At 37.3% G+C, this 10,464-nt stretch overlaps 1 protein-coding gene across 1 annotated transcript in view; it reads left to right on the top strand.

Moving 5' to 3' along the window:
- The first annotated feature begins 263 nt into the window (after positions 1 to 263).
- LOC125248291 (cytoplasmic dynein 2 heavy chain 1) overlaps positions 264 to 10,464 on the top strand; it is a 108,080-nt gene continuing 97,879 nt past the window's right edge. The window contains exons 1-11 of the mRNA XM_048160010.1: positions 264 to 538; positions 1,027 to 1,216; positions 3,891 to 4,061; positions 4,142 to 4,280; positions 7,443 to 7,561; positions 7,864 to 8,008; positions 8,092 to 8,324; positions 8,394 to 8,525; positions 8,630 to 8,743; positions 8,918 to 9,029; positions 9,531 to 9,655. Coding sequence (XP_048015967.1) covers positions 1,034 to 1,216; positions 3,891 to 4,061; positions 4,142 to 4,280; positions 7,443 to 7,561; positions 7,864 to 8,008; positions 8,092 to 8,324; positions 8,394 to 8,525; positions 8,630 to 8,743; positions 8,918 to 9,029; positions 9,531 to 9,655 — 1,473 coding nt within the window. The 5' untranslated portion in view covers positions 264 to 538; positions 1,027 to 1,033. The remainder of the gene's footprint in view (positions 539 to 1,026; positions 1,217 to 3,890; positions 4,062 to 4,141; positions 4,281 to 7,442; positions 7,562 to 7,863; positions 8,009 to 8,091; positions 8,325 to 8,393; positions 8,526 to 8,629; positions 8,744 to 8,917; positions 9,030 to 9,530; positions 9,656 to 10,464) is intronic.

The following is a 10,464-nucleotide window of genomic DNA, read 5'->3' as shown; positions in this document are numbered from 1 at the left end:
ATAGAACGAAAGATAGATAGATAGAACGTTAGAATGATAGATAGATAGATAGATAGATAGATAGATAGATAGATAGATAGATAGATAGATAGATAGATAGATATCAATAAAGCATAAATCAATAAAGAGGGAAAAAAGCGTCTTTTTTCCTTTCTTTTGTTGGACTCGTGAATCCTGAATCTAGTACGCGCTTTTACACACGTACGCGCTTGGCATTCACGACACTCGTTACGTAACGATATGGCCGTAGTTGCCACGGAGACCGCGCCAGCTTCACCGCTAATGCGCCACAACATTCCCTCATCTGCTCCTGCACATCCACCCGACAAATGACAGGGATCTGCTGTCGAAGATGCGTTTAAAACCCAACACAAAGCGTGTTCTTCACAGCCTTCTGCGCTCCGCCTAACAGAAGCTCGTTATTTTATTTTGCAGGAGTAAATTCACTTCATGGGAGAGATAGAGTGGTTAGCGTAGCCTAGCGTGCTAATCCTTCAGCAGAACTGATCAAACTGTCAGAATCTGACTTCAGTAAACCGTAAGACGCTCTTTTCCCATTATCTATTATCAAAATGATATTCTTCAGGCATTATATTTGTGTATTTGTGCATATTACAAGTAATAAGTGCGCATTTGCTTGTCGTGTTTGTGTGACAGCTGTACATATATTAAACTGAATTAATCTTGACTCCAGATGTCACGTGTTTGTTAATAAAAAAGTTACTCCAAATGCATTCACACGCCATGTGGCTAAAGAAGTTTGCTTTAAATATTAATGCTTATTTTTAAGACCCATTGTGACATTTTGTGCTGTAAATAAAATCAAAGTAGGACTCAAGTATCACAGTGTCTCAGTCATATATGCATTATTTATTCTCTGTTTTTATGCTTTCATAAACAGCACTGCTTTATTACATAGGGAGAATTTTATTACAATTGGGAGAAAATATAATGGCTGACTGTATGTATGATTTCTTCAGTAACTGTTTTGTTTTTCTGTTGCTAATGCATGTGATGTTTAAACAGGTGAAAGATGCCGTCTGGGACAGATGACCCTCGTAAACTCTTCATCCTGACCACGGCGGGAAACTACTTCTCTCTGGACACACCGGCATCTCTCTCCTCCTGCCGTCCTCTCGATAACTTCCTAGATGATGGGAATGAGTTTCTGCTTGCCGTCAGCAGACACGCAGATGAGCTGCACTTCTCCAACAAGGTGCAACACCACTCAAATAATCTTGATTTTTCATTTAAGTCAAAAGCATTTACCAAATGACTTGATGTAAGTGCATTTCAACTTGATTCTCTCCATTTGCTCTGAAATTGCTTGAAAGGGTTTTTTTTCCCCACCTAATCAGAATAATTTCATTAAAAAAACATCTAATTTAATCAAGAGGATTCATTACATTTAAAACATCAAGGCATAATTATGGTTGAACACAAGAAACAAAAATATTTAAGCATTTAATTATATATGCCCCACATTATTTTTTTTTTTACATACATTTATTAAATTAACAGGTAAATCAAATTAAATATGTATTTTTTTAAGGTACACTTCAGGTTTCAATGGTGTAAGTAGGGCCATATGATTTCTGTGATGCAGAAAACATGGACGGAATTGCGGAGTCCAGCTTTAAAAAAAAAAAAAAAAACGGAATTTACTGTATAACGTGGAATATCACGGAATTTGTCAGATTTTTGATGAATAAACAAAATGTAGGTTAGTACACTTAAATCAGATCGCAGTATAGAATAGTGTCTGTGAATATTAAACCACAAAATGACTATTTAAACGTGAATCCTGAATATTAATCGGCAAAATGACTATTTAAACGTGAATCCTGAATATTAAACGGCAAAATGACTATTTAAACGTGAATCCTGAATATTAATCGGCAAAATGACTATTTAAACGTGAATCCTGAATATTAATCGGCAAAATGACTATTTAAACTTGAATCCTGAATATTAAACCACAAAATGACTATTTAAATGTGAATCCTGAATATTAAACGGCAAAATGACTATTTAAATGTGAACCCTGAATATTAATCGGCAAAATGACTATTTAAACGTGAATCCTGAATATTAATCGGCAAAATGACTATTTAAACGTGAATCCTGAATATTAATCGGCAAAATGACTATTTAAACTTGAATCCTGAATATTAAACCACAAAATGACTATTTAAACGTGAATCCTGAATATTAATCGGCGAAATGACGCAAAATTACTATTTAAACGTGAATCCTGAATATTAATCTGCAAAATGACTATTTAAATGTGAATCCTGAATATTAAACCACAAAATGACTATTTAAATGTGAATCCTGAATATTAAACCACAAAATGACTATTTAATTGTGAATCCTGAATATTAATTGGCAAAATGACTATTTAAACGTGAATCCTGAATATTAATCGGCAAAATGACTATTTAAATGTGAATCCTGAATATTAATCTGCAAAATTACTAGTTAAACATGAATCCTGAATATTAAACCGCAAAATGACTATTTAAACATGAATCCTGAATATTAATCGGCAAAATGACTATTTAAACGTGAATCCTGAATATTAAACCGCAAAATGACTATTTAAACATGAATCCTGAATATTAATCGGCAAAATGACTATTTAAACGTAAATCCTGAATATTAAACCAAAAAATGACTATTTAAACGTGAATCCTGAATATTAATCGGCGAAATGACGCAAAATTACTATTTAAACGTGAATCCTGAATATTAATCTGCAAAATGACTATTTAAATGTGAATCCTGAATATTAATCTGCAAAATGACTATTTAAACGTGAATCCTGAATATTAATCGGCAAAATGACTATTTAAACGTGAATCCTGAATATTAAACCGTAAAATGACTATTTAAACGTGAATCCTGAATATTAATCGGCGAAATGACGCAAAATTACTATTTAAACGTGAATCCTGAATATTAATCTGCAAAATGACTATTTAAATGTGAATCCTGAATATTAAACCACAAAATGACTATTTAATGTGAATCCTGAATATTAATTGGCAAAATGACTATTTAAACATGAATCCTGAATATTAAACCGCAAAATGACTATTTAAACGTGAATCCTGAATATTAAACCGCAAAATGACTATTTAAACATGAATCCTGAATATTAATCGGCAAAATGACTATTTAAACGTAAATCCTGAATATTAAACCAAAAAATGACTATTTAAACGTGAATCCTGAATATTAATCGGCAAAATGACTATTTAAACATGAATCCTGCATGTTCTGTGTGAATGAATGAATGATGCAGACTAGGGCTGTTCAACGATAACCGTGGTTATCGTGTACAAAATAAGAGTCTGTGTTTACATAATATATGTGTGTTTGTTTTGTGTATAATTATTATGTATATATAAATATACACACATACATGTATATATTTAAGAAAAATATCTTATATATATATCTGTTTATAATATCTGTTTCTATACAAATATTTACATTTATATATAATTTAAATATATAAAAATATAAATATATTTATATATTTATACATGCTTATATTTCTTAAAAATATACATGTATGTGTGTGTATTTATATATACATAATAATTGTACACAAAACAAACACACATATTACGTAAACACAGACTCTACAATGGAGGCGTTTCATGACAACAAATCAGTTCAAAACACGAATTCAGTGATTCATCTTCATGAAGTATGATTGCTACCGATTTATATTAGAGGCACAATCTTCAGGAAACCTAATGGCCAAATAAAACATGCATCAATATTCACAGTAATCAGCATTATTTTATACTCCCAGCTCTATATTCAGCTACCAAATTCTCAGAAAAGCAAAAGCAGAAGTTCATGTTGTGTTTGTGCAGCTGGAGAGTATGGAGGGTGACGGCAGGGTTCTTGTGTTCTTCAAACCTCATCCGTGTGTGGTGTCCAAGGACAACCTGCACCGATCCGTCCTGGTGTCCTCCATGCTGGAGTCTCCCATCAGCACCCTGTACCAGGCCCTGCGACAGGTCTACGGCCCCGTCCTGCTGCAGGTCAGCCTCATGGGACGTGTTTCACATGCATGTGAATTTGCTGTTAGGTTTTTATAATATATGTTTTCTGCTTTCTGCAGGATGATAAATGGAGTCAGTCGTTCGACTCAAAGCTTCAGTCTCTGCTCACGGATCTTGAGGTCGGGCTGGGTTCTGTGCTTAGACACTCTGCACCAAAGGATTCTGGGAAACGGAGTCATTCAGAGTCAGATGTGTTGAGTAAGTTCTCCAAGCTTGTGTTTTTATACATTCATACATTAAAAGGGCTCAACGTTGAGGATTTTTTCTACTGGCCCGGTTGGGCTCGGTTGCTTGCCCTGCCAAAATTTTCACTGGTCCCGCAACAAAAAATTAATAAAAGTAAAAGACAAATAAGCATAGTTATTGTTTTCGTTGTCTTTGTTACATTTGACCTCAATAAATAGGGTTATGACACCAAAAGCTACTAGATTAACTTCTTAAATATTTTAAATATTGTTAGACAGTACATACAACAGAACAAATATATAAATGAAATAAATGGTGCTTTTCAAGTCTTTCAAGTAGGTTTTAAGGAGATTTTCAGGTACAGAAATTGTAATCTAATGTATAACTATAGAACTATAGAATAGATTTAGCTTTTTTAAAGTTAATCAGTCGAGAGCAGATACAGATGCATAAAAATGGTCCCGTTCTTCGTGATCCCATGTTTCAAACTTTAGTTAGTGTGTAATGTTGTTGTTAGAGTATAAATAAAATCTGTAAAATTTTAAAGCTCAAAGTTCAATGCCAAGCGAGATATTTTATTTAACAGAAGTCGCCTACATCGAACGGCCAAGTTTGGACTACATCCCTCTACTTCCTTCTTTAATGACGTCACTAAAACAGTTTTTTGACTAACCTCCGCCCACAGGAATACACAAGAGTTGCGTTTGTAGAGTGTGTTTGTCGCCATGTCGTCGAAACGCTGTTATTTTCATCCCGCAGTCCAATCACCGGGTCTGATTCCGGCTCAAATTGATAGGGTAAAATTAAAGACATGTTTACAATAACACTGAGCGCGTGCATCTCCACGTTATGGTAAGAGGCGTGACCTTTCCGGGCAAGGGTCGCTAAGCTGCTGTCGAATCACAACACAGGAACCGCTGGCACAATCAGAACTCGTTACGTATTTCTGAAGGAGGGACTTCATAGAACAAGGAAGTCATCAGCCCGTTTTTATGACAGTGGAAACAGCGGTATACAGATAAGTAAATTATGTGAAAAATACTGTGTTTTTTTACACGCGAAACATGAACACGTTATATTGCCCACTATAAACACAATCAAAGCTTCAAAAAACCACGAAAAACGGGACCTTTAATGTTGAACATATAAAACGTTAAATACTGTTATTTGAAATTATTAAAAAAATGAAAACGCTTTAAATGTGAAATTAAACGCGCCAGTAGGTGGCAGCGAATCACTGTTAATGAGCGAATCATTGAGATTCAACCGATTCATTCAAACGGCTGATTCATTCAGGAAGTGTTGCTCAGAGACGCAAAACAATTCTGTGGACTTTGAAACTATTTTCGTTGGCGAAATAGAGTGAAACAAGCGATTTGGTGTCTAAAATGTAAGTCACTTGATATTAAGTTCTTGTTTATTAAACTGTACGCTGAATAAAATCAATATCACATTTGTAATCATGCTACTATTTGGAGAAAAATGGCACTCTTTGTGTAATATTGGTTAACTATATTAAATTATATAAATATGAAATATATACAGGGTCATTTTTGCCAGTTATCTTGAATTCTGGGGGCATTGTAAAGGAGACTTTATAGACTAAATCACACAGTGAAATCGTGCACTCTAAATATGCACGTGCACTAGACTATGTAACATAGTGCATGCATGCACTCAATGGGTGTATTTTTGTTTGGTTTTTCAGGGCTCGACAATAAGGACTGCCCGATGGCCCAGGGCCAGTGTGAACGACGCTCAGGAGAGTAGACGGGAAGGTCACTTGCCCGATCGGGCCAGTGCTGTAGGGTGTGCGATATATATCGTCTATGATATCGTAATTGTTGATTTAACGATCTGATATTATCGAGCATGTCCCTCACTTTACAAAAAACAAACAAAAAAATACCCATTGAGTGCACGCATGCTCTACGTGACGTAGTCTAGTAGGTTAGACTAGTGCGCGTGCTTATTTAGATGCACGCATTCACTGCGTGATTTAGTCTATTAAAATGCCCCCAGAATTCAAGATAAGGGGCAAAAATGCCCCTGTATATATTTCATATATATATAATTTAATATAGTTAACCAATATTACACAAAGAGTGCCGTTTTTCTCCAAATATCAGCATGATTACAAATGTGATATTGATTTTATACAACGTACAGTTTAATAAACAAGCAGTTTATATTAACTGACATTGACATTTTAGACACCAAATCGCTTGTTTCACTCTATTTCACCAATGAAAATAGTTCCAAAGTCCACAGCATTGTTTTGTGTCTCTGAGCAACACTTCCTGAATGAATCAGCCGTTTGAATGAATCGGTTGAATCTGATTCGCTCATTAACAGTGATTCACTGCCACCTGCTGGCGGGTTTAATTTCACATTTAAAGTGTCTTCATTTTTTTAATAATTTCAAATAACAGTATTTAACGTTTTATATTTTCAACATTAAAAACATTTTTATGCATCTGTAACTGCTCTCATTAGTTTAATGTATTGTTATATATTTAGCTATACATTAGATTACAATTTCTGTACCCGAAAATCTAGTTTAAACCTACATGAAAAACTTGAAAAGCACAATTTATTTAATTTATATGTTTGTTCTGTTGTATTTATTTGTGCTATTACTCATAATTTGATTATTTGTTATTATTTTATTACTTACTATTTATTTGTCTAACAATTTTTAAAATATAAGTGAGTTAATTTAATAGCTCTTGGTGTCATAACCCTATTTATTGAGGTTAAATGTAACAAAGACAACGAAAACAATAACTATGCTATTTTATAGGCCCATTTTCTTGTCTTTTTTAAAAAAATTTGTTGTGGGGCCAGTGAAAATTCTGGTGGGGCAAGTAAAAATTTGAACAACTGGCCCAACCAGGCCAGTAGAAAAAATCCTTAGTGTTGAGCCCTGTTTTTGTAAAGTGAGGGACATACTCGATAATTTCAGAATGTTAAATCAACAGTTACGATATCATTGACGATAGCACAGACAGCACTGGCCCGATCGGGCAAATGACCGTTCTGTCTACTGTCCTGAGCGTCGTTCACACTGGCCCTGGGCCATCGGGCAGTCCTTATTGTCGAGCCCTAATTAAACATTTATACATTTATACATTAAATTTCATGTGAATAAAGTCCACATGCTGATGTGTGCAGGCATCACGACCCCTCTGGATGAGTTCTGCTTCTGGGCCGATGTCAGTCGCTCTGGACAGCAGAGCAGCGAGAGAGAGAGAGCCGCACACTTCTCTGAGCTCTTCACCACCATTGAGAAGGTACATACGTTAAGAGTTTTGATGCTCATGCACACAGCTGTACACATAGCCGTGTGCGACCCAGTGTTATTGTAGTATTATTAAGTTGGCTTGAGAAAGATAAACTTCTTCATCTTCTGAGACTAAAATTTCTGACCGCTACTCCTCCTAGAGCTTTAAAGCTAGAACTTCAAGGGATAGTTCACCCAAAAATGAAAATGTTGTCATCATTTACTCACCCTCAAGTTGTTCCAAACCTGTATTTTGAACACAAAAGAAGATATTTTGAAGAATGTCTGTAATCAAACAGTGTTTGTTTTCAGGACTACAGTAATCTGGATAGTTTCAGTCTGGTGGAGGTGCTGGACCTGATTGAGAGCACACGCGAGACAGTAGATGACGTGTGGAAACAGAATGAGCACGCCCCCTACCCCGAGACACGCATGATCAGACTCATGGATGTCATAGGTGCACATCAAGCCTTGATAAGTAATAATGAGAATATACTTGAGAAAGTACTAATGGCGTTCCTGATGTACGTGTGTTCGCAGGCGGAGCTCTCGGCAGGTTCGTACAGCGGAAGTTGAATGCGCTGCGCTTGTGGGAGGATGCTTATTTCACAGTCAGGGAGGGGCTTAAAGGGGGCGTGACTGTCTGTGAGCAGTGGGTGGCGGCCTGTGAACACCTGACTGGTCAGGTGTGGAAACGCTACTCGCCTCATCCGTGGAGCGGAGAGAAGCACCGCCCACAGGGGCTGCAGAGCCTCGGCCAGCGATTGGAGGAGGTCGGACCGCACACCTATCAATCTTTGCAGTATAATCCGGTGCGTTATCTCATGACGTGTGTGTTTCAGGTGGCGCAGGTGCGATCTGTTTGTGAAAAACTGCAGCGTTTGTTATCCGGAGGGAAACAGCAGGTTTCAGCCGCACGTGTGTATCAGCCTTTCACGGGACTCAACCCGATACACTACAACCCTTACACTGAGGTACGCTATCTGCGCTGTTGTGTTTCCAGCACCATCATCGTAATCATATGATGAATATTTGATATATCACTCAGCTGTATGTCTGTTCATGTGTGTGCGTTTAGCCCTTATGGAGAGCCGCAGTGTCTCAGTTTGATCGACTCATCGCTCCAGCAGAACAGGAAGCAGCTGGAAAGCTCAAGACCTTCATAATAGATGCACAGGACAGTCCGCAGCAGGTACACACACTCACACTAGTCCTGTGTGTCCAGACGTTTGGCTTTTTATCTGTATCACAGCTTATTCTAGCTAAGAACTGCCAACTTAGACAAAAACAGGCTTGATGTTTGACACCAGATTTATAAGAAACTCACAGACAGATGTACGTCGTTGTTTTCTTATCTTCGTTTCAGCTTCTGCAGGCCTTTCAGAAACACAGAGATCTGATCAAACGACCCACAATCAGCAAAGAACTGAAGCCTGAGAGAGAAACGCTCCTTACACGACTGCTGGACTACAACAAGGGTCAGATCACACGCACTGAGCAATACAACACTGGTTCACTGCCTACCTTCTAAGGCAGCATGCTAACTGAAACTAAACCACATAAATGACTGATGTGAAACACTAATTTTGGCTAAAATGAGGGGTAACACTTTATTTTAGGGTCTTTTAACTAGTTGCTTATTACTAGGTTATTGGCTGTTTATTAGTATTTATTAAGCACATATTAATGCCTTATTCTACATTTTTAATCCTACCCTAACTTACTAGCTATTACTAAGCAGTAAATTAAGAGTTTATTGAGGAAAAGTCGTAGTTAATAGTGAATACGTGTTCCCTATATAAAGTGTTACCAAATGAGGTATTGTAAAAGTCAGCATGCCTACATCAGGACCGTCTACATTATGAAGCTTGTTTGAGTTTAATACATAGCTAAAGTTTCACATCTAGATCTAGATCTGCCATCCGATGAGGAGAGAAATACCTTAGAGAGGTTTTCATGCTAGCTGTGTTGTTGTGCAGGACTGCGGGCAGATTTTGAGAGCCGTTGTCACGGCACTCCAGGAGAGAAAACCGGTCCTCTAGCGGGCAGAAACCTTCCTGAGGTCGTCAACAATATCGTGTGGGTCAGACAGCTGCTGCTCAAGGTGCGTACACACGGATTTTCATGAGCTTATATTCATTAATAGACAATAAGGCAAGACACTACAGGCAGAACCGTTGTTTTTTATTTTGAGATTTTGGTCTATTTTAATAATAATAATAATAATTTGTTACATTTATATAGCGCTTTTCTGGGTACTCAAAGCGCTTTACATATGAAAGGGGGAATCTCCTCAACCACCACCAATGTGCAGCTAGTCGATATATCGACTACACGATATATGGACATGACCTTGATCATTTTTGGTAACGTGACATATTGCCCATTATGTTTACACAAAAATAAATGTTATCAACATTTTGACGATCGTGCTGCCTCTGTCATCTCGTCTGCTCTCTGAGGCGGAAGTGGGGCTCAGGCAGCTCCTTCATACACAGAGACAGGCGGAAAAATGCGCCATTCGAGTCAGTATAGTGTTTTTCTGACAACTACAGACAGTTTGGAAGAATAAGTGCAAATGCACTCAGTTTCCGCAATCCACTGGTGCAAATATAAACATGACAGTGTGAAATGGTGCACGCTCACAGCTAGTTTCACACAGGACGCGGCAGTCATGAGTGTCTAGTTTGTTTTCATAGAGAATGCATTCCACTGCGCCGTTTTTCCATGGAAACGTGTTTGTTTGACGGTTGCACTCGAGTCTTTCGCAGCATCTCGTGCGTGACGCGGCGCTCAAGTTAAAAGAAGTTTTTCAGACACGCCTCTAGAAAAACAGATACCTCAACAGGCCATGTCTGACTGCTAAATCTGTGTCTTTGTTCATATGGACATCTGACAAAAGCGTGCACCCTC

Source organism: Megalobrama amblycephala, linkage group LG16 (assembly GCF_018812025.1).
Source record: "Megalobrama amblycephala isolate DHTTF-2021 linkage group LG16, ASM1881202v1, whole genome shotgun sequence".
NCBI lineage: Eukaryota > Metazoa > Chordata > Actinopteri > Cypriniformes > Xenocyprididae > Megalobrama > Megalobrama amblycephala.
Note: the sequence above shows the minus strand (reverse complement) of the source record. Positions and strands in the feature narration are given on the sequence as shown.